The 25,799-nt window shown below is 41.0% G+C and overlaps 1 protein-coding gene across 3 annotated transcripts in view; it reads left to right on the plus strand.

Annotated features, from left to right (window-relative positions):
- CCDC149 (coiled-coil domain containing 149) overlaps window positions 1–25,799 on the plus strand; it is a 1,547,151-nt gene that overhangs the window by 962,760 nt on the left and 558,592 nt on the right. For all 3 annotated transcript variants that reach the window (XM_044062178.1, XM_044062179.1, XM_044062180.1), the window contains exon 10: window positions 2,875–2,951. In XM_044062178.1, the coding sequence (XP_043918113.1) occupies window positions 2,875–2,951 (77 nt within the window). The remainder of the gene's footprint in view (window positions 1–2,874; window positions 2,952–25,799) is intronic.

A 25,799-nucleotide genomic window follows, 5' to 3' on the forward strand; every position in this document is an offset into this window, starting at 1 on the left:
AGTTCAACTTCATTTAATGAGTAGTTGTACACTTCTAAAATTATTTTTGCTGTTACAGAGGCAGTATAGAATATTTTTTGTGGAATACAGAAACCCAAAGTTTGTGTTTTCCAAAATCCATGCATCATATTACATTGAAATACCATACAGCAATGAAACTGTTTTGAACTACCATGAATATATAACCATACAAGCCCATCACATATGAACCATGACACAACAGAATGATGGTGATGCATGCATAACTTGGTTTGATATATGGACCAAGCCAGATTTTCATAAACCCAGTAAGCTGTATAAAAAAATTCAGTGGTATGATTGTATTACAAGTAGACTTAACCAAATTCTCATAAAGTGTTTTTATTAGGTTGTTTTTGCAGTTCATTCATGGCTTCATAATTTTAAAATCTTTGTCTGAGGTAATACAGGAAACATTTTAGAATTTTTGCCTACATAAGCGATATAGGTTCATAGGTGTGTACTAGGCTAATGACCCTGGAGCCTTTACAAGCCTAGCCCATAGGATTACCCTGGCATCGTGCCACCCAACCTTAGTTCCTAGTGCCTCTGTCGAGTAGAGCTACTGGAGTGATCCCCGGGGTCAATTTTCTATTTCCCATCCACTCATCAAGATTTCTCTTGAAGAGGGCCAATGAGGTGCTCTGCTTGACATGTATGGGAAGTCTATTCCATAGCGTGGGCAATCTCTGGGTTATGAACTTGTCCCTCCAGCATGTTCTGTTGATTGTGGTAATGAGGTTGAGGTCGCTGAAGTGTGTGGTGCGGAGGGATTGGGATTTCTTTAGATGTAGCATTTCTAACAGAGCTGGGTCAGACATGGCTTTGTAAGTCAAGCAGAGATCGCCTATAAGGAGGCGATATGAGACAGAGAATAGTTGGAGTTTTTTTGAGTCTGTCCATATAGGACAAGTGTGTAAGGCCTAGGATCCTCTTTGTGAGGTACTTTTGCGGCCTCTCCAGTTGTTGCAGGTGTCTAGTGAGGTACATGCCAAATGGGGCATTGTACTCTATGATTGGCCTAATAAGGGAAAAGTAGAGGGAGACAATGGCCTCTTTCTTCCTGGATGCAAAACCCTTAGTAATGAGATGTGCCACATAGAAGGACTTTCTCATCACTGTGGCAATGTGGTTGTCAAAAGAGAAGTTGCTGTCAACCGGTGATCCCAGATCTCTTTTAACGCCTTCTGTGTTCAGTGGACTACCATAAACGTGGTAATTCAAGGGAACCGTGTTTTTCCCACAGGGGATGAAGACACATTTTTTGGCACTGAGCTTAAGGCCATGGTTCTGACACCAGTCTTTGGTCTCAGTGAGGCCTTTCTGTAGGATGTCAGCATCACTTGGGGAATTAATAATAGCTCCCAGCTTGCAATCATCTGCGAACTTTGTCAGCCAGAGTCCGTTCGTGTTGGCCTGGACTTCAGAGAAGTAGCTACCAAACAGGAGAGGACCCAGGAACGAACCCTGTGGGACTCCACTCGTGACTTGTCGGCAGTCTGACTTGTAGTTAGCTACTTTCACACTGTGGGTTCTATATGTAAGCCAGTTTGCAATCCACCTAGTGATATAGGGGTTGATGCATAGCTTAGTAATTTTTTCTGTGATTCCTGAGTAGGGAATGGTATCAAAGGCCTTGGCCAGATCAAGGTAGGGTGTATGAACCACCTTACCTTCATCCACAGCTCTGGTGACTGACTCAAAGAAGTCAACCAAGTTGAGCAGGCATGATTTACCCTTCACAAAACCAAACTGTATAAGATCCAGAGTTTGGAGATTCCCTATATTCCTTGTTTATTAGGTCCATGATGATGCCTTCCATAGCTTTACATATCAGACTGGTCAGGCTAATGGGGCGATAGTTCCCGGGGTCTGTAGTCGCTCCTCCTTTGTGGAGAGGGATGACTGGTAGCAGTGCGCCATTCGGTAGGGACAAAGCCTGAGGTGAGGTTGTGATTGAACAGGGCACACAGGTGAGGTGCCAGTTCACTCTGTAGTTCATGTAGAACACCGCCAGGGATATTGTCAGGTCCCATAGAAGCTCTATTCTTGGCCTTGGACAGTGCTGTTTTAACCTGTGCAGCAGTAATACTGGGTGCCTGGCAATCTACTGGTATTGTGACTGGTCCTTTGAGGGGGGTAAAGTTAGCACTGAATCTGTTCACCAGTATATTTGCAATATCTGTTGGCTCGGTATAGGAGATACCATTGTGCAGTAGCTCAGAGCAAATCTGGGTATTGTCATGGAGATTCTTTACATAACTATAGAAGGCCTTGTGGTTGTCTTAACTATCTGCTGAAATTCTGTTTTCATAGCTAGCTTTAGAGGATTTGATGAGGGATATCAACCTTTTGCTGAGGCTGTTAAGGGAGATTTTCCAGTCTTGGGACTTCACCTTATTCTGCATCAGTTTCCTCCTTCTGTTGTAGAGTTTGTTTATGGCAGGGACCACCTGATTGGCTTCCTTTTTTTTGAGGAGAGCATCTTGGTTCTATTGGGTATGGCGAGATCCATGCACTTGTGTACATGTTTGTACAGTGCATTGGTGTATGATATGGCGGTTATGCAACTATTCTCCATTTGCATGGGTGTCGTGAAGGTAGCCACCTCTGTTTTTAGGAGTCCAAAGTTAGCTTTGGAGAAGTCTTACATGGTGGTTACCCTTGCTGTAACAACAAAAGGAAATTGTTAGCCAAGTTATTCATAGGCAGTGATGCAGCCAGTAGTGTGTAGCCTCCTGCATGGAGTTTTAAATATAGGTTGCCTTTATATAGTGGGTGCACATTATATCAGAAGAGACAGTATTTGATTAAACTGTGCTAATGCAGTTTTTTTTTTTTTTTTTTTTTTTGTAGAATTTTAGGAAATCGGGTTGCAGAATTAGAAAAGAAACTGAAAACTTTGGAAGTTTCTGGCTTGTGGAGTCTTCCAGGTAGGCACTGTAATGAGTCTATTTTTAATAAAATCTTTCATAAGATACCTTTTGAATTAATATATTTTATTTATTTTTGGGGTGTTCACCACCATCTGTTGTTGATGTCTGCCAGTAGTCCAGCCTTAGTCTATTCATTCTTCTCAGTGGAATCCTTCAGTTGGTTACTATGCTAAGTACTGTACTGTACTAAGCCCATTTTTCTCCTAAAATCTTTTATATGATAACCTCAGGAATGACTGCATTTTACTTATTTTTGTGGAGGGCATGTGCTGATATCAGGCCATACTCCCTCCCATTACCCTAATCATTCTCCTGAATGGAATCTTTTGTATCCCTTTTGACTAGTGGACTCTCCCTCTTCAAAGATGGAGTATCTTGCAGCATCTTCCTTGGTGAGATTGCTGCCTTACCTTCTTGATGAGAAGAGTCATACGACAGGCATCGTATATGCTGCTGGTGGAAAAATGTTGTTAGATAGGAAAGGAGAAACCTGGGCCAGTGGATGTGAATTGAAAATGTGCCCTGGGTCTAGCACCTATATCTGTAATGGACAGAGGGAGCCTGTAAATCTTGTCATAGCTTACATATACTCCTTAAAATAATGCGTAAGTTACATAAACTTGCACCAAAGTGCAGACACAAATTACACTCAAAAAAACAAAAACTACAGATGCCCATACACTTACAACATGAAATTTATTGTATAAGCATTTTCATCTTTCAAATTATTGTGGACTTCTTCAGATACTGGTGGTTTCCATTTAAATATGTACTAAAAACAGTGCTGCCCTGCATGGGATAAAAGTGTAAAAGCCTACAGTAGAAACAACACAGCAACACATAAAAATCTAAAATAGATATTTAACACACTATAGAAATAAATACAGTATTAAACTTTAGACCTTTTGTACATTAATAAACTGATGATGGAAACACTATCATTAATGCCAAGGGGATTTGCTGCATTTAACAAAATTTGACCATGCATTTCCTGCCTTTCGAGGTATGTTTTCCAGTCACCACCCCTCTCAAATGGAGCAACTTTCTCCAATTAAAATTTGCACAACTGTTAAAATCTTTAGCTAGAGCATTATTGGTATCCCTTTTCCTAATCACTTAGTCATGTTGATAAATCCTTTGTCATTGTGCGTGTACTGTCTTTCTGTTATAAAATGATGGGCAGGTACAGCATTGGGCTAGGTAAACCACACCTGGGATATTGCAATTGAATTTCCCATTAGGGTAAATGGTTCTGGCATAATTAACCATAGTGAAACTGGAGCCCTCCTGTATGAATGTACATTGGCTGCAAGCTTCACATTTAAACATGCCTTTTGTAGCCATGTATTTCTCCCATTTTCTATGAGGAACCTTTTCAAAGGTGATCTTTAAGTTAGCACTATTCTTGTAAACCCCAGTGGGATTCTGCCTCAGTTTCCCATCCAACCCTGGTGTTTTAATATACATGGTCCAATTATGCGACGAGATGTTTTTCACCTCCTTATTTGTACTGTTGTAACTGCAAACATAGAACCTAGCAAACTGTTGTATATCACTGTGGAAAGGCTCATGCTGGGACTACTTTCCTGGGAGCAAGACCTGGCAACGACCAACCCATATTTTAGTACTGGTTTATATCGACCTTTTCTTTCTTTCTTTCTTTGACAACATTGGCCACCAATCCCTCCGTGAAATTCAGTGTGTAATCCATTTCACGAAACATCCTAATTAAAGTCTTAACTTCATAATATATGATGTTATGTGATCCTATCTTGCCTACATTCTGTACTGATGGGCTCGGAGCCGATCCCTCGGCTCCGAGTCGGCACGCTATGCTATAGAGCGAAGCCTCTTATTGGCTGAGCTATTCTCTATCCCAGGATGCACCACTACTAATTCCCCAGATCTCGTTTGCCGCTTACAAGCTAGGACATGGTCTCAAACTTGGCTGAGCTAAGTACTGTTTTTTCTAAAGTTTCCTGTCAGGAAATTCCTTATTCTTACCCAAAAGCTGTTTTAACAGCTATTGTTGTTGTACGAGTGTGTTTTGGTTCATTTTTTTGAGGTAAATTGTGTGTTGGTTTAAGGGAAAGGTTTCCTGTTTAAGTTAGAGGGGCCTTCCCCTATTCTTCAGCTAGTTTCTCTAATTTTTTTTCAAGGAGGTCAAGTACCTGTTTAAGTTAGAGGGTCTTGGCCCTCCTTTTTAGAGTTTTCTATCGTGTGCTGTAGCGTTTAAACTTTTTTTTTTTTTTTTTTTTTTTAAAGTTAAATTTTTGTATTGTGGTAGAGTATTTGTTCTGACAAGATAGTGCTTCTTTCTACTGTTTTAGTGTTTTTTGATAGGCATTATGTCGAAAGAACATAGACCCTCTGGGTTTAAAAAGTGCACGAGGTGCGGTTATAAGATGTCTATAACCGATGACCACTCCTCATGCGTATATTGTTTAGGCGCCAAGCATCTACAGGAGTCCTGTAGCGTGTGTCACACCTTTTCATCTAGAGTCCTCCAAGAGAGGAAGAATAAATTAATACTGAAAGGGCTGATTAAACCCTCCTTCGAGGAGGCCTTATCTTCCTCATCCTCTCCTACCAAGAAGAAGAAAGCGTCGGCTCCGACCAGCCCATCGGAACCGACTGCTAAGAAACCTAGGCAGGCTTCTCCATCAGCTCCACAGACTTCGGAGCCGAGGGCGGAACGGTCTGCCTCGATGCCTCCAGTCTCGACTCCTCTGGTTTCGGAGCTGAGGACTGGGGCATCGAGAGGCGGGTCACCTTCATCGGCTCCACTGATTTTGGAGCCAATAAGGGTTGCCGGCTCAGACTCTTCCCCTTCAGCGCCGAAGCCCTCCTCGGCACCGAGGGAAATTGTTTTGGGATCTCCCTCAGAACCGATATTGGTCGAGTCCATTCGGAGCCGGTCCCCCAGTCCTTTGGAGCCGATGGAGAAGTCGGTTCGGACCCGATCGGTTTCATCTAGATCCTCCAAGATGTCTGATTCGGACATCGACAGGGTGCTCCTAAGACTTTTCCAGTCTCATGTGTTCCAAAAGTTAGTTTCGGCTCCAGCCCATTCGGCTTCGGAGCCGATGGTCCACCCTGTAGTTATGGTTCCTCCTCCAACAGCCTCGGCACAGTTGGAGCCGGTGCTGGTGGAGCCGAAGGAGGTTTTCGGGTCGGCCCCGACCCTTACTCCAACCCCGGCTCTTGAGTCGGCGTTCGGTACGCGAACCTCCTCTGTCGCCCCCGGGGGGGACGCTTCGGGACTGATGTTTTCGGTCCCAAGCCTTCCTCTCGGTGCGTCGGCTGCGGGGGTACCATCTACTGTTGTGGTCACGGGGGTTGGACCTTCCCAGGATTCTGGTGGTCCGGCCTTCAGGGCCATGAGGAGTGCGTTAGCCAAATCTTCTTTGGCTACCTCCACGGTCTCTCCAGCACCTTCCCTGCATACGGAGACTGGGTCTTTGGCAGTCCCCCTGTCCATAGACAGTGGAGCCCCGGGGCCTGAGGTCACCCCCACTTGGGGTTTCCCCCCCTCCTGGAGGTCCCTCTGAAGCTTCTTCGGAGGAACCCCCAAGGAAAAGATCGTGCAAGAGGAAGCACGTTGACTCCCCCAATGAGTCTCTCACGTCAGACACTGATCTTGATGATGCAGAGGGGTCCCCTAAGTCGTCCTCAGATGATGTCTCCTTTGCAAACATCCTGGAAGCCCTCAAACAACGAGGGACTTGCATTCCAAACCCCCTTCTGCTGACGAGTCGGTGTTCCTTAAGGCCTTCGGGGCTCAGCTTTCCGCCTCCTGGGTGTCTCCGCCCTTCGACGAGCTCCTAGATTTGATCTGTCGAAGGGCGTGGGAACACCCAAACTCTGTGGAACCGGTGCCTGCTTGCCCAAATAAGTTCCTGTCAGCACCCCCAGAAAAGGAATTTTTGACGAAAGGTGTGGCTGTAGATGCCTTGGTGGTGGCATCTGCTACCCAACAAGATGTAGCAGAGGCTTCGACGTCCATCCATCCTCCTAATAAGGAGTCTAGGAGCATGGATTGGTACGGTAAGCGCACCCTCAGTTCAGTGGCCTTTACCTTAAGATCCCTGAACTATTTAACGCACTTCACCAGGTTTCAGAGGGATCTGATCAAGGAGCTTTCAGATACCCTCTTGGGTAACCTACCTGAGCAGCTGGCCCAGACGGTTGGCTCTCAGTTGGCTACGCTGTCATCCATATCAAACTCGTCCATGAGGCTCATTTCTTATGCGGCCGAGGGGGCGAGTAGAGTGGCGGGTACAGGTATTGCTCTACGGAGGCAAGCCTGGCTCTGCCGGTGTCATTTTGCGGAAGCCTTCAAGTCTTCCTTTGCCGACGCTCCCTTTGATGGGTCCTCTTTGTTTGGACCCAAGGTAAAGGACACATTGACCCGCTGCGAGCAAGAAGGTAAGACTTTGACTGCCGTAGGGGCACGATTTTCCACTCCCTTTCGGCCTTACCCCAAGGCTAAAAGAGGAGGGAAAATGTGGTTCCGTAGATCTCAGAAGTCTTATCCCTCACAGCAGGACGATCCCCCTTCTAGAGGCAGAGGAGGGGGAAATTCTTCTGGAAGACGCCATCCCAGAGGCGGCAGAGGCCCCCGCAACACTGGAGACCGCGAGTCCTTTCGTGGCTCTTCAGCCTTTCACAATCCCTGAGGGATTGCCCGACTGTGCAGCTCCGGAGCCAGTCGGGGGTCGTTTTTCGAGGCACCTAAAAGCCTGGGAAGGTATCACTCAGGACCGATGGGTGCTTCGAATTATCGCTGGAGGTTATGCCATTCCTTTTTCTCACTCCCCACCTCCGTCCAAGAAAATCCCGGACCCGCCACCCAGTCAACGGGAAATTGCAGCCTTAGACGTCTCAAAGCTGCTTCAAAAAGGAGTCATCCAACCGGTCCCCGCAAACCAGATCGGATTAGGGACTTACTCAAGATTCTTTTTGGTGCCAAAAAAGACCGGGGACTTGAGGCCCATTTTGGATCTCAGCATTCTAAATCGTTCAGTCAAAAAGTCCAAGTTCCGAATGGTCACCCTAAAATCCATTCTCCCACTGCTGGAGAAAGGTGTTTGGATGTGCTCCATAGATCTCAAGGATGCTTATTACCATATCATGGTACATCAAGCGTCCAGGAGACATCTGCGCTTCAGCCTAGGAGACATTCATTTTCAGTTCCGCGCGCTGCCCTTTGGTCTCACCACAGCCCCCAGGGTGTTCACCAAATGTTTGGCGGTTGTGACTGCTCACCTGAGAAGTCTAGGATTCCAGGTGTTTCCGTATCTAGACGACTGGCTCCTGACTGCCACCTCCAAGCATCTACTATTGCAGAGCCTACAAGCCACAATATCACTGGGCACTTCCCTTGGAATCACCTTCAATTGGCCAATGTCTGTGTTGCTGCCATCTCAACGCATAAGATTCATCGGAGTAGAGATAGACTCAAACCGAATGCGGGTCTATCTTCCTACAGAGAGGATACAAACCATACAGGCTCAAGTTCAAGCCTTACTTCCCAGATCCAAAGCCCCAGCCAGAATGGTCCTGCAGCTATTGGGATCTATGTCCGCCACGGTTCTTCTAGTTCCCCTAGCAAGGTTGCACATGAGAATTCTCCAGTGGCTTCTTTCAACACAGTGGTCCTTTCAGGATCTCCCTCTCAGTCACCTCATACGGATCACGGAAACCTGCAAACGGGACCTTCGCTGGTGGCTGGTGCCCTCCAATCTGGATCAGGGACGACCCTTTGTTCCGCCTCCTCCTGTGGCCACTTTGACTACGGACGCCTCCCAGATTGGGGGGGGCATTCCCTGGGCAGGTCAGTCCAAGGCAAATGGCATTCGGAAGAGAGCCTCCTTCATATCAACATTTTAGAAATGAGGGCGGTGTTTCTGTCCCTACAAGCCCTTCACGATTACCTCCCTCAGGGCGTAATTGCCGTTCACTCCGACAACATGTCAGTAGTCTGGTACCTAAACAAGCAGGGAGGGACCAGATCCTACCCCCTTTGCAGAGAGGCCATGAGAGTTTGGGAATGGGCACTGTCGACCAAACGATTTCTAGTGGCGACTCATATCCCTGGCAAGTCCAATGTGATAGCCGACAGACTGAGCAGAACTATCCTCTCTCCACACGAGTGGTCTCTGAACTATACGGTTGCAACTCAGATTTTCAACAAATGGGAAATTCCTTGTTGCGACCTCTTCGCATTCCCACTGAATGCGAAGTGCAGAAAGTTCTTCTCACTCACTCCGGCTCCGGGGGAGAGCCCTATGGACGCACTAGCCCATCCTTGGCCCACCTGCTTGCTATACGCTTTTCCCCCAGTTCCCCTCCTTCCCAGAGTGATCCAAAAGGCGTCTCGCTTGGGGAGCAAAATGATCTTAGTTGCTCCTTACTGGCCTCGTCAGGTATGGTTCCCCTATATTCGGAAATATGCACTGGACGGTCCATGGTTCCTGGATCAGATCCCAGATCTATTAGTTCATCAGTCAGGACTACTCCACCAGTCCCTCCACACCTTGAAATTAACAGCTTGGCTCCTCCTCTTCCGAATATAGTCAGGAATCATACCTTAGACCTGGAAGTCGTACATATCTTATCTTCGGCTCACAAGTCTGCCACTAAGAAATTGTATTCTAGCAAATGGAAGAGATTTGCTATTTGGGCTCAACTCCGGGGTCTGGATCCCATCACTATTCCTGTATCGGAAGTCCTGAAATTTCTAACTTCCCTATTCAATCAAGGTTCTTCAGTCTCTACCATCAAGGTTCAATTGGCAGCTATTTCCAATTTTCATGAATCTATAAACTCACCTTTAATGAGCAACAGATTGTGTAAGACCTTCATGAAAGGTGCTGCACTTTTATGACCTCCGATTTCTCATCCTGCTCCTCCATGGGATCTCGATGTGGTATTACGTGCTTTAACTTCCTCCCCCTTTGAACCGGCAGCAACATGTGATTTGAAATTTCTATCGTGGAAAACTGCCCTTCTGGTCGCGATTACTTCTGCCAGAAGGGTTTCAGAGCTTCAAGCCTTGTCTGTAAAACCTCCGTACCTGATTTTTCACAAAGATAGAGTATCTCTCAGGCCAAATCCATCATTTGTCCCTAAAGTTTGTTCTAGTTTTTATCTACAACAGTCATTAGAACTTCCAGTTTTCTTTCCAAAGTACTCAAACAAAGCGGAATACATATTCCACACATTGGATGTCCACAGGCAATTGCGTTTTTATTTAGATAGGACCAAACAAACAAGGGAAACAGATCAATTGTTTGTGTCCTTTTCTGATAATAAATTGGGCAAAGCCGTCACAAAGGTCACTATTGCCAAATGGATCAGGGACTGTATTAGTCAAGCTTATTCCTCTTCTAATAAAGAGCTTACGACCTCTGTCAAAGCTCACTCTACAAGAGCTATGGCTACTTCAATAGCATTCCATTCTAAGCTTGCCATTAGTGACATTTGTGCTGCGGCTACGTGGTCTTCCCCGCACACCTTCATTTCCCACTACAAATTGGATGTGGCATCTCGGGGGCGAGCTTCATTTGGTTCCACAGTGCTCAGGAGTGTTTTCCAGTGAGCCACCCAGGATTTAGGTGCTAGGGACGCTGTCCCATCAGTACAGAATGTAGGCGAGATAGGATCACATAACATCTTTTAGTTATGTACTTACCATAACTTTAGATGTTTGGGATCCATCTCGCCTACATTCTCAATAACCCACCCTCCTTCCCCCTTCCTTGGAGATCAGAAGAGATCGGACGGTCCGAATCCTATGGTTTCATCTTGAAACATCTGGCAATGTTATATAAACAAGTTATGTATGTGTGCATGAATGCGGACAAACAAGATCTGGGGAATTAGTGGTGGTGCATCCTGGGATAGAGAATAGCTCAGCCAATAAGAGGCTTCGCTCTATAGCATAGCATGCCGAGTCGGAGCCGAGGGATCGGCTCCGAGCCCATCAGTACAGAATGTAGGCGAGATGGATCCCAAACATCTAAAGTTATGGTAAGTACATAACTAAAAGATATGTTCTGTGCAGATACCAACTGGGATAACTTTATAAATTGTGTTTTGACCACATTTTTCTTCAGCCAAATGGGATGATTGCTGTTGAAATGTAATAAGCTGTTAGAGTATGTTGATATTCTAAAAATAGTGGACATAAAACATCCCTGTTCAACAGCCTTCCTATAGTAGCAGCACAATGGTCAAAAACTGAACCCCTAGTAAAATTTGTAGATCATGTTTTGAAATTTTTTTTGATGACAAAAAAATAGTCTGGAAAGACACTTGGCATTTCTTAGATATGTTGCACCAGGTTCCTTTCAACGACAAGGTAACATTTTTGATGGTTTATGTTGAAGACCTATTCTTGGTCATCCCTCACAAGGAAGGGTTACTGTGGTCACGGGAACCTCTAATTAGTAGCTTGAATTTAACCACACGCAGTATCAGTATAGTTGTTGAAGCAATGGACTTGGTTTTGAATAACACTTTTTGTATACATTGAAGCAGATTGTTTTGAGCAGATAAGGGGTGTAGCCATGGGGACATCGGCAGCCCTTGTGTTTGTTAGCATTATTTTGTGTTGGTGGAAGAAGAATTTTGTATTTCCCTCCACATACAGTACCAGTATTAAGAGTTATTTCTGTTATTTTGGATGATGTCTTTATTATTTGGTCTGGCAACACCACTGAACCTGGTGAATTTTTAGATTATTTAAACACAACTACCCCATTTTTAACATTCAAAGGTCAGTACTTTAGGGAAACCATTGTTTTATTTAGACACGACAGTTTTGAAGGATGTTGAACAGGAATGTTTTATGTCCACTATTTTTAGAAAGTCATCATACTCTAAATCGTGTTCCATATCTTATATGAATAATAGCTAAATTGAAGTGAATTTGTTTTCCTTAGCTCATATATATCCTTTAAATTCATTAGATTTAGAAAATTCGTTAAGTGTTTGGCTGAAGATATGATTCTCAGCTTTCTATCTGTAGTGGAATCTTTGTCTGATAAAATGCAATTAAAATCACTAGTCATTATGACTTCACCAATAGGCTTTAGTGTCTATAAGTAATTTTTTGCATCTTTTGCTCCAACCCCAGAATCCAGTTAGAGTTCACCAATGTATATAGTTTTCTGTGCCACTCAGTTATAACAATGCTTAACATACCATTTTTATCAACACACTTTTACTTTAGGCATTACTGTTGAGTTCTTCCATAAAATGAGGGTGCCTCTTCTTTTAGCTCGAAAGCCAGAACCTGCTAAAACCAAATATTCTTTAATGAAAGTTTATTTACATCTTTATTAAATAAATGCATTTTCTGTAGAAGTACTATTTGAGCTTTATGTAATTGCAAATATTTGAATTGACTCCCCCTCTTTACTGGATTATTCAATCCATGAATATTAATATTAATAAGTATGCATTTAAAATCAGACCTTTATATAAGAGAGAAAAAAAACAGGTATAATGAAATCACATTTATGTATAGAACTTATTATATACTTTATTTATATAACAATATGAAATCTTCAGTTATGGACAAAACTTTTGAAACAAATAAAGAATGACCTAATGATGTAACTCTAAAACATTCTACCATGGAATATGTTCATAGTTTGTTGAAAAAGATGAACAAACTACCTCTCAAACTCTCCATTAGACTAACAGTGCTTAGCTCATTCTTCTGATTCATATTAATGTGTCTCGTGTTTTTAATATGCATCATCTTAAAAAGCCTGTCAGTGAGTTATTATGAATAAGAAAAGTTAAATGGGTGTTCAAAATCTTTATTATAAGGTGACCAAACTGAATATCTCTACAGTCATCTTTCCCTGTACCTCACATTATCTCCCTGGTGTACTGTAGGGAGAAGTCGGTTGTTATTTTCAAATGTATTCATTTGTAGGTCCGATGATTTTATATTTTTTTCTATTATATTTACTATGTCTAAAGTTGTTCATAGGATCATAAATTCATAAATTAGTACCAGGCTAACTGTCCTTGTGGGCCATTCCAGGCCCAACCAATTACCCCGTGTGAGAATCAAATCCTGCACATTGTGCCTATAAAGTGAACACCTTAATCACTATGGCAACCTCCCACCCTTGTAGACATATTTAATTATTTAGCTGTGTACATATTTACTTATTCTGATCTTTCTGTTTCTGTTTGTATAGTATGTTTGTACTATTACTACATTCTTATGTTTTATATTTTAGCTGTAATCATAGTGTAGAGTGTCATGTAAGAGCATTTATATTTACCATTATATATTTGATGCTGTTTAATCAAGTAGTACTGTTAGAATCAGTCTTATTTTTCCTTAAATGTTATGTTTAATAGTATTTGAACAAACATCTGAAAACTCTTCCCTTTTAAGATTCAGACTTTCTATAATAAATTGTTCTGAGATATTAAGTTTTGTTATCATAAAAAAAGACAGCAACAAAGAAACACAATCCTACATTTTTATCAGAAGTTTAATACTGTAGGCTAATATATAAACTATCCTTTTGGTATACTGCAAGCATTCAGAACTATTTAATAACTGACCATGGTTTAGAGTGCAATTCACTGTTATTTTGTGTATTATCTAACTTGTATTCATTGCGATCTTAGCATATGATTCAAAATATCATGATTATTTACTTTTAGACAGGAAGAAGTAACCTGGACAATTCTTAGAATTTCAGAACTCCCGCAGCATCACAAAAGTGCTCATGACTCTAAGTTGTTTCAAGCTGGTTTTCATAATAAGGGCTTGAAAATGGCCAGTCTGTCAGTTACAATTCACACAAAAATTTTTGCAAGTGAATCCAAGCCACCGCCACAGCACACATCAATGTTATTCCAAGTTCTGATAGATAGATATGCATTAAAGAGTGTGGGACTGTCAAATAACTTAGATCAAAGAAAAGGACATTGGTGAATTAGTGTACTACTATTCAGTTGGAGGTAAATGTGAACAGTGGATGCAAGCAGTGCAGCTTTGGTACTGTCGAAAGGTCTGAAACCTGCTGATCTGCAATTAACTGTTTGATCATAGAGATGTATTGACACTTATGGATGCGCCTCCCAAGGGTTTCTTATAATTGGAGGAGTATGGTTCTTGTATTGAAGTAGTTTATCAAGATTAGGTGGTTAAGGTGTGCATCCTGTGATACTAAACACCAGATGTCCATGTGGAGGGTAAAAGAAGTGACAAGTTTATTAATAACCAGTGATCTGTATGTCTGTAGCTAGAGAGAATGGAATGTGCATAGGTAAAGGCTTTTGAGCTAAGGTGCCTTTTTGAGCTAGGGTGCCTTACACCCTTGTATCTTGACTAGTGTCCTAAATTGTACACTACCTAACTTTTTTGACAAAAGGATTGGCTCTTTCCAAAATAAAATAAAGGGTGACATGAAATCCTCATCTGTAAATGTTTGATATGATCTATAATTATATGTATATAATGCCAGGCACCATTGTTCAGGTTATATATATGTGTGTGTGTGTGTGTGTGTGTGTGTGTGTGTGTGTGTGTGTGTATATATATATATATATATATATATATATGTGTGTGTGTGTGTGTCACTATATGTTCAAACCCCTTGATAACAGATGCAGTAAGATGCCGATCTTCTTTATCTTTGACCTCCTTCAATTGCAGTAGTTTGTACATTTTAACTGCTTACCTTCCTTTGAAGGAAGAGGCACAGCTTTCCAGATACCTTGTTTGCCCAGTGCCAGTTTATCAGCTTAAAAGTGTTTTTTTTTTTTTTTTTGTACATTAGTTTCTTGCAATGTACTGTATGAAATCTGGAGTCTGAGAGTAGTGGAAGTCTATGCTTAATTTTCAGTAGTATTTTGTCCCTTAATTCTTAAGCTACAAAAGTAACTTGTGGAGATTGTAAAGGTGCACAGGTACCTGATGACATATAAAGCAACTCTGACAACTTAAAAATAATCCCTGAAAGCTGTTTTCAGACCCTTCAAGTTAGATTTTCAAATCCCCAGTTTTAGCAGCCATAGTAGCATCCCCAGTGTGCCCAAGACATTAGTGTGCCTGACACTTACCCTATCAAAGCCATTACTAAAGTGTTTTCCCACTTCAGGGACTTGGGAACAGCTGCGATCCTGCGGTCTACTAGCAAAAACCTTAATTTACCACCTGACCTGCAGTTTACACTATCAAAGCCATTACTAAAGTGTTTTCCCACTTCAGGAAATTGGGAACAGCGGTGATCCAGCAGTCTACTAGCATCCATCTTAATTTACCATCTGACCTGCAGTGTAGGTTCCAAACTGACTGGTAGCTGGTTTTCTGTGGTGTAACATCTGTAATTTTCCTTTTTTTTTTGTAATTTAGTGGCACTCTAACTCCCTGGGTAGCATTTCTAGTCCATATCCCACCCGCAAAAGGTCACTCGACTCCCTTAGCATTTATGACCCATCCTTTCGCTTTTCTCAGTTACAATCAACCCTGATAGCAAATTGCCTAGCTTGTGATATGTGTTATTAGGCTAGCAAAGTCTCCAATGGCCAGCTCATTTTTCCAATCCAGTACCTTTCACCAACAGAACACGCTGTGTAGGGAAAAATAACCAATAAAGCCGCGTATAATCAGCAATCTTACCCATTGTTAGTCTCACAAAAACTCCCTTATTAGTACATCCCCAGTACTCCTTGTTATCAGCCTCATAGACTACAATCTTACTAACCTGAGGCTAGGCATTTCGGCAAGTTTTTTCACCTTTATAGATTGATTATTTTGGGTACAGACTACAGTGCTTGGCTCAACCTGCTCAGTTCGCCCTTACTCTGCTCTGGCTCACTCCACTCCCCTACCCCCATTCCCACTCACCCCACCTTCCTCTAACTTATAGGTACCCTACCACACCCCCTTCCCCTCTCCACCTATCCACATCCACTGACCCTCCCCTCAATCCCTCCCTCTCCACCTCTCACTCTTAGACACCATCTCTATCCTCTCTCCACTACCATCTACATCATCACAGCTCTCTTACCCCACCGTATTACACACCATGCACTGTCTCAACTACATAATAACAAATACTGTCTTATTCCTTTCACTGTACCTCACCCACGACTCCACCTCACTGCACATTTACCACAATAACTCTCTAACACTGCCAATAACTACCACCAACCCACTCTCCCACTTCTTCTGTGACATCTGCCCACAAATGTATAATAACTCTACCTACCTGCTTTCTTCCTTCAAACTCTTAAAAACCTCCTGTCCAACTTCCCCCACACATAGACACCCTAAATTGGCTATCAAACTAACACATCTCATACTACACACCATCACAAAAATTAAACTACGTGCCGACATCCACCCCAACCCAGGTCCATATAACACCCCTCCCCTCCAAAAATCTCATCTTACTCTGCTCATTCCCACATACACTCCCATCCCTGCCCCCCACTCCCAAAAACATCAAACTCTGACCTACTATTCACAAACTTTAACCTTCACAGCATAGTTAACAAAGCTAGTGAATTCCAAGCCACCTACTCCCCTGACACAGCAGTTATAACAGAAACCTGGCTAAAGCCACACATCAGGGACAATGAGTTTACCCCAAATGGTTATAATTTTTAACCTGATTCTCCAGCAACTCTTAGTTACTACCTCCCAGCCTTTATTAACCAAGCTTCCTCCCCCTGTCACTATTAGCACATATACAAGCAAACCAGGAATCTTACCTCTTTCAATCCTGCCACCTTTAACAATATCCTAAACTCCACAGACTGGCATTCACTAAAAACCCTCCCACTAACTGATGCTGTTGTCTACTTCAACACAACTTTCTTGCATGTACTTATTAGCTTAGCCCCACTCCGTGTAAAATGAATAAAAAATAACTGTGTCCCCTGGTTATCCAGACTCACTAAACTTCTCATGTATGCCAGGGACAAAGCTTGGAAACTGTGGCAAGAATACAAAAAATCCCCAGACCTACAAAAATACAAAGAACTTCGCAACCAGGTTAAGAAACAAGTCATCAAAGACAAAAAAATTACATTAGGCTCCAGTCTAATCACCAACAAAACCCCCCCAAAATTCTGGAACTCCATTACATCATTACTTAATCCAGGTAAAAAGAATAATCCCTCCCCCCTCCCTGAAAAAATCTCCTGAAGAAATAGCCTTCCTTTTCAGTACTTTCTTTATTAACTCTTATTGACAACATTGCTACTAACTTTCTCCAAACTATCCCTTCCTCCTCCCTCAGCTCACCTCCCAACCCCCAGCTCTCACCCAAAGCCAATACCAACCCCTCATCTACCTTTACCCTAACTCCAACCCCCACCTCTATCATAAAACACCTACTACTTAAACTAAAACCCTTCTCTAATTCCCCAAACAATCTACCTTCAGAATTCCTAAAAGTAGCTGCAGACAGTATCTCCTATCCCATAAACATTCTTATTAACAGATCCATCCTCGAGTCCTACGTCCCCAGACTATGGAAAAAAGCCATCATTCGACCACTCCATAAAGGTGGCAGCAACACTGACATCACTAACTTCCGTCCCATTGCAATTATTTCCCCTTTATCTAAAATACTAGAAAAATGTGTCAACACCCACCTCATCAAGTACCTTTTAGGTAACCATGTTCTCTCTCCGTCACAACATGGTTTTAGACACAGCCATAGTACTTTTACTACCCTTCTATCATATATGAACACAGTAAGCAAAGCCCGCGACAAAGGCCAACTAGTCTCATCCCTCTTTCTTGACCTGTCCAAAGCCTCCAATACCATTTCTCACCCATTACTCATTTCCCAGCTCTCCAATATCGGTCTTTCCCCCCACACTCTAAATTGGTTCCACAGTTATGTAAATGAAAGACAACAGGCCACAAGATGGCAAAACTCTATCTCCACTTTTCTCAACACCTCCACTAGCGTTCCCCAAGGTTCCATACTCGGACCCATCCTCTTTAATATATTTATAAACAAATTCGAATCATCACTATCACTAGGGTCAGTCATTCAATATGCAGATCACTTCACTGTCATCTGTTCTTCCAACTCTCCTTCCGACTTACTTACTCTAACTCAGAATGCCTTCTGTGTCACTGAGTCCTGGATGCACAATAATCATCTTGCCCTGAATCCCAAAAAAAAAAAAAAAAAAAAAAAAAAACAAAGTCATACTTCTCGCCCCTAAAAAAACAACCCTCCTAATCAAGTCAGACTGCACAATCTTTTCACTCAATAAATCTTTAATAAAGGTCGTTAGTCACACAAAGCTCCTAGGAGTTATTATAGATGAACACATGAAATTTGATATCCACATACAATACAACATCCGCTAAACACATTCCAAGCGTGGTACCCTTTATAGACACAACCATTTCCTAAACATATCCACTAAGACATACACTTGCCACAACATACCTACTACCCTCTCTCCTTTATGGCACCCCTCTTCTTACTAACATTCATACCTCTGCTAAAAACAAACTTGAAACTTGCTATAATAAAATTGCCAAATTCACAATCACCTCCAAATATTCTATCCACATGTGCATTGCTCTCAAATCTCTAGAATGGATAGAGCTTCCTAATTACCTTTCCTACCTACAGTACTTAAGGTGAAGGAGTCATGGTGGAAGCACGGGATCATTACATTTTAGGGGTTAGCCACACATGTGATTCAATCGGTCTAGTATATGTTGCAGTTTGTAAGGAGTGCCCTTGTTCTATGTAGGGAAAACCAAGAGATCTTTAAAAAGAAGAATATAGGAACATATGAGGGATATACTTAACAAGAATCATAATAATGCCTTATACAAGCATACGCTTAATTGCCCTTTAGTTACATTTTTATTTTTTGTGCCCTGGGACGTCAGAGGAGTTCTTTGGGAGGTTAGAATCGAGTACCGAGAGGTATATTGGCAGATTATCGTAGAGGCCAATAGAACCCCTGGACTCAATGAAAATATTTCCTTGATACCAGTACTAAAGTTAAGGGCAGCAAGATTATAAGAGGGCATTTGGACCTGCATATTATGTATGAAAATATTAAAACATGAAGGTACAAAAATGTTTCTAAGACTGGCAACTACCTGTCAGAATAAGCTTTTTATTGTATCTTCTTCTTTCGGCTTTTCCCAGTTAGGGGTCGCCACAGCAGATCACCTGTCCACTCATGATTGGCAGTGGAGTTTTACAGTGTCGAGTTGCCAGCCCGGCACCCAACATTCCACAGAAGGCACACACATGCACGCACTGATGCCTAGGGCCAATTTAGAGTGTCCAATCCACCTACAGTATGTCTTTGGGATGTGGGAGGAAACTGGAGCACCCAGAGGAATCTCACGCGACCACAGGGAGGACATGCTGACTCTGCACAGAAGGCACCCCAGCCGAGGATCAAACCAGAGAACCTCTTGCTGTGAGACAGCAACACTAACCGCTGCACCACCGTGGCCACCCATAAGCTTTATAACATTATTTTTTACAACTTGGTTTTGATATGCAATTAAAGTTTTGTTAAATATAGTAGGATTATTTTAAATAGATTTTAAATAGAAAAAGTTTTGTATTTAATGATGTTTATTTATTTATATATGTAGGATTCTCCCGCAAAAAAGTTTTAGAATGTGTAAGTTTTTAGAGGTGTGTAATTTTAATAAATAAATAAAAAAAGTTTGTCTTGTAGCTTTAAAACTTAGTGATTTAGCTAATTAGTTGACTGTTTTAATTGTTTAATGGATTACAATATTTAAAGGGTTTGTGTGTCTTTCTGGTGTCTTGTCTGATGAAGTTGGTGACGAAAACATACTTTGGTGAAGCGTTAATAAAACTGGCTGTGGTTATAATTGGAGGTGGACGTTTCCTTGCTATTTTCAAGTTCATTGCTCTTGAAGGGTGTGTTGGCATGTCTTGAATTTGGTGTTTTTATTGTCTTTTTGACTGAGTTGTTCCATGGCATTTGTGGTTTAAATACTTAATTCAGAGTTACAACAAAGCAAATATTTATTTATTTTATTTATTTATTTATTACATTTGTTAACCAGGAAAGTCTGAATGGGTTAAGAGCCCGTTTTCTTCGAGGCCCGGGGAGAAAAGCTCCAAAAATAGTACAATATATTCTTTTGAATATAAACAGCAGTGTTTAGTTTACAGTAATGATATGAAATTAAAAATACTCAATATAGTACAAAACGTAAGTAAAGGCTAGTACAAAATATAGTATGTACAAATTACATGTTACACAAAAATATCATTGCTAGCCCAGAATGTTTGAGATTCCTGCAGGATGGAATAGTGGAAATAGTAACATAACAGTGGTGCCAAAATACTGTTAGAAAGGAGGGATTAAAGAGAGAAACATAAGATGGAAGGAAACATGGAGGAGCTATAGCAGTGGGAAGGGGTGGGATGAGCATAAGTGGATTTAACCAGGGGTCAGACAGGAGCAGAGCCAATTATTAGCTAGGTAGTTGAGTAGTTGTTATTTGAACGCAAGATGCTGTGGATTTTTAGTAATTGTAGGAAGGAGAGTATTCCAAAGTTTGGTAATTTTATTGGAATAAAGGCAGTCCCCGTTATAGTTTCAGGACTGGGTGACCTTTAGCATACGTTTAGGCCCTGGGGTTGAGAGTGGGTTGGACAAGACAGGAGAGGGCAGGACAGTTAGAGGGTTGGTGAATTAATTTGTGGACTATCGTAAGTTGGTTGTGAGCTAGAAGGTTGGGGAGTTCGAACATATGAGGGATTTACGTAACAAGAATCATAATAATGCCTTATACAAGCCTACACTTAATTGCCCTTTAGCTACATTTTTATTTGTTGTGCTTGAAGATGTGCCTCGCGACGTCAGATGAGTCTTTGGGAGGCTAGAATCGAGTACCGAGAGGTATATTTATATTGGCAGGTTATCTTAGAGGCCAGTAGAACCCCTGGACTCAATGAAAATATTTCCTTGGTACAAGTACTAAAGTTAAGAGCAGCAAGATTATAAGAGGGCATTTGGACCTGCATATTATGTATGAAAATATTAAAATAATAAAACATGAAGGTACAAAAATGTTTGTAAGACTGGCAACTACCTGTCAGGATAAGCTTTATTGTATTAACATTATTTTTTACAACTTGGTTTTGATATTCAAAAAAAGTTTTATTAAATATACTAGGATTATTTTAAATAGATTTTAGATAGGAAAAGTTTGAAGAAGTTTTGTATGTAATGATGTTTATTTATATATGTAAGATTCTCCTGAAAAAAAATTTAGAATGTGTAAGTTTTTAGAGGTGTGTAGTTTTAATAAATAAAAAAAAGTTTGCCTTGTAGCTTTAAATCTTACAGTGATATAGCTAATTAGTTGATTGTTTTAATTGTTTAATGGAGTACAATATTTAAAGGGTTTGTGTGTCTTTCTGGGGTCTTGTCTGATGAAGCTGGTGAAGAAAATGTAATTTGGTGAAGCGTTAATAAAATTGTCTGTGGTTACAATTGGATGTGGACGTTTCCTTGCTATTTTCAAGTTCATTGCTCTTGAAGGGTGTGTTGGCGCGCCTTAGATTTGGTGTCTGAAATTAAGTATTGTTTCATTTTAACAGCAACACACCTCAAAGAAACTCTAAAGAAAAACACTGTTAAATGTGCAGTGACAATGCAAGCGCAAACAATTTGAGGTTTATGGAAAAAGACAGCCCTGTCTTATTAACAACTAACTAAACATTTTGTTTTGCTAAGCTAAAACCAGTTAACAGTATTATTAACAAGAACATGGAAGTATAGCTCAGACGTTTAAGATTATATATTGCTAATAAGTTCTGGCAGGCTTAAGTTTGATTCTGTTATGCTCTACATATGCACGCAGTGACTCTGAGCCAGCAGATAACCAGAAACCAGACAGTGCTTGTGTATCACAGTTCAGAAGAGGCACTTTTGTCTAATGGGTGTAACTTGCTAAGAAACAGTCATTTAATCAGTAAATACATAAAGTACAGTAGTAGAGATTCTGAATATTTGAACTTAACTAACCCTACAGGGCTCAAGGGCCTTATAGGGATTTTATTACCAGAAAATAAGGGGAGCCTGTGCTTAGTAGTTGACTACTCTTCTTCTAATGGAAAAAACAGAAGTTGAACAAGGTTCCTCCGCCGTTCCTCCCTTGAAAGAACAAGTGAATAAAGTTGAAGAATGTTAAGATGCAGAGTTTTATTCATGAAAGTTTAAGCAGTGGCTGTGACTTGGGTTAATAATTTCATGTTGTATACTTTCCAGAAATGCTTTGGTATTCAGATCCTTAACCAGTAGAAGAAATACTTGCAGCATGGCATAGCTTCCGAGAGCTATCAGTAGCTGGAATATTGCTGATTATCCATGCTTTTAGATGAAACAAAGGGCTGTGGTTTGTCAGTGCTCCTTACATTTAGCTGGGCTGTTTTGAAAAAGTGGGTATCTGATGGCAGAATGTGTATTGAAACAAAGCTGATATGAGTGGGGTTTTATCAGAGGTGGGAGCTGACTTAACATGGTGAGCTGGCAGTTGAAGGGTCCAGATTTGTACCTTCTAGAATTATAGATAGCACTGGAACAGGCACAGTGGTGGACTTCCCTTCTCTTTTTTCTGTTGCCTTTGGTTGGGGGGAGAATCTTTGGAGGGGTTGAGTGCAGTAGGATGCCATAGGTGATTTTTGATATAAATTGTTTAAGGAAGGTTTAATGAGAAGAGTGAAACAGTTTAGTGTCAAAATTTCATTTGATTACTAGTGTTTTTAGTTGTCCACAAATTTCAGAAAATGTCCTTCACTTCTGGAGAGTCAGAAGAAATAATTTGGTCAAGTCTTAATGGTATCTCTGAATACAGATTTCTGTGTTTCAGCCTGGATGTATTCCTTGTCATGGGAGTGAGGGAATTTAATCAGACTATGTCTTTGCTAACAGCAATCTGTAAGCTTAAGAGCCAAGGAATGATCACCTATTTAATTTCTTAATGTAAAGACAAGATAGCACTCACAACAAGCTCCGTGCACACAAGAAAATAAATAATACCAAGTCCAAAAAGTCAAAACTGTTGCACGGAGAAGCAGGACTCTTGAAAAGCAATGTCCATGTATATTCAAAAATGCTGCCTGTAATGGCACACCATCAACTGTTCTTTAAATTCAAAAGTCAGTTACAAAAAGTCACAACTTGCTATTCAGCACTGTCAGGAACTTCCAATTGCATCAGTTAACTTCACCGAACAATAACTTGTAGACATTCAAATGCACTAATCCAAGCGTTCAGCGAAGTTTAAAGAAAAAGAAAAGTTTATTTAACATCCGGCTAGCGCTTTCAACAAGGTCTTCTTCAGGCCGTTATACAATTTTCAAAACTTTCACATACATTTATAGAGGATGTGACATAAACAATCTGATGTCATATCCTGTGCAATTTAAAACAGTTAAAAATGAAAGCATTCACCTAACCATTTAAACACTGTGACATTTAAACACATAGCACTCTTGGTAGGAATAGCAAATATAGCTACTGTTTATAAAAGCATCAAAACTTTTTTTACATCCCTAAAACTATTACAAATAAAATATGTTAGAACTTTAAAATTATAAAACATTCTACTAACCATTTAAAGGCTATTGAGTTAAAATACCTGACTTCTAGTTAGGTATGACTTCTTACAAGCAACATTAGCACATGCGTTGACAAATGCCATAAACTACACTATTATTCGCACGATCATCAACAATTACATTTCTGTGACTGTTCACACTAAAATACCTTGAAAGACTGAATATTCTACTAAACATTCAGGCATCTTGAAGTAGTATACCTAACATTCCGTTAGGTGTAAAAATTGTAATATTACCAAGCGCTAAATTCTTGTTACTTATAACACATAAAAGACCTACGTGTGTGTGTGGGGGGTTGGGATGAAAGGGGGGGGAAGGGGAATGTGATACAGATGATGGTGTATGAAACAACTGGTGAAAGGTCAGTCATGCCAGACAAGGGGGTGGAATAGAAAGGGTAAATGGAGTGGGGGGAGAAAAATATGTTAGAACTTTAAAATTATAAAACATTCTACTAACCATTTAAAGGCTATTGAGTTAAAATACCTGACTTTTAGTTAGGTATGACTTCTTACAAGCAACATTAGCACATGCGTTGACAAACGCCATAAACTACACTATTATTCACACGATCATCAACAATTACATTTCTGTGACTGTTCACACTAAAATACCTTGAAAGACTGAATATTCTACTAAACATTCAGGCATCTTGAAGTAGTATACCTAACATTCCGTTAGGTGTAAAAAATTGTAATATTACCAAGCGCTAAATTCTTGTTACTTATAACACATAAAAGACCTACGTGTGTGTGTGTGTGGGGGGGGTTTGGATGGAAAAGGGGGGGGATGTGATACTGATAATGGTGTATGAAACAACTGGTGAAAGGTCAGTCATGCTAGACAAGGGGGTGGAATACAAAGGGTAAAGGGAGTGGGGGAAAAAAAGGGGGGGATGGGAAGGGGCAGGAAAGCAAGGGATGGTAAATGATCCATACACAATTAGGATCAGAAACTAGGGAAAGAGGCGAGCACAGTGACAGAGTCATGCTAGAAAGTATTAAGCTAAGTGTTGGAATATGACTGGAAAACTAGATTCAGCGAATAGGTTTACCTTTGAGTATGGGCTTGACTGATATCCTGTCATTTAAGCCGGGGCTCCTATCAGCCCTCAATCTAATGATCCATCTCACCTCTGTCTGTTCTGTTTTATTATACACATCCCCTCTTCTATTACCCGGTTTGTTCAAGTCTATTACTTGAAACACAAAGCTATGTTCCTTCGAGGTATTCGAGACGTGTTTGGCCAGTGCATTGGATAAACATAGCATCTTAATTTTATAAACATGCTCCCTAATTCTCAAACTATTATTCATATTATCACCACTTGTACTATTAGTGCCCTCCTCTATATGTTCACATATATCTATTCGTCTATTTGCTTCCTCAAAGGATTAATCACTTTTTCAGTTTGATAAATTTAGGAAATATGCCCTCTGTTACACCAGATTTGTTGATGACCTCTTTCTGATTTGGGGTGGTACAGAGGAGGAATTAAATATTTTGGAAATTAAAATGAACACGGCTACGAAATTTCTAAAATTCTCTATGACTAAATCGAGAGAAGTTATACCCTACCTAGATGTGTACATAGAAAAGCTTCCTGATGGTTCACTGAATACAGGGGTGTACAGGAAACAATGCTATAGAAACACCTTACTTCATCGCAGCAGTATGCATCCAGGCCATATATTTAGTAATATTATGAGGAGCCAAGTGATGAGAGCATCTAGGTTGAACTCTAACTATCCAGGATTTCTGGGTGAGTTAGACGACTTACGGACTAAATTTTTGGAGAGGTCGTATGCAGAGGATGAAATTGAAGAAAACTTTAGAGGGATAGACAGTCTAAGGGAAGGTAGAGCACATCCATACTTTGCTGTGCAACATGCTGACACATTGAGCCCTGGACATTTCTCCCATAATAGTAATCAGTGTGTTCGGATTCCCATACATTGTACTCGGGATGTAAATAGCATTAAGTACATTTATAAGAAACACTGGGATATCCTTTTAACAGATGCAACTGTTTCTAAGATGTTAGGTGATACCCCTAAATTTACATATAAAAATAAAATGAACCTTCATAAGATGTTGTGCGGCCCAAATAGGATAGATAGAGCAGGACCTAGTGGTGATAACATTAATACAACAAAGAAATGTCATAAATGTAACCAATGTAGGTATA

Source organism: Protopterus annectens, chromosome 2.part1 (genome assembly GCF_019279795.1).
Source record: "Protopterus annectens isolate FY-2018-M chromosome 2.part1, PAN1.0, whole genome shotgun sequence".
NCBI lineage: Eukaryota > Metazoa > Chordata > Ceratodontiformes > Protopteridae > Protopterus > Protopterus annectens.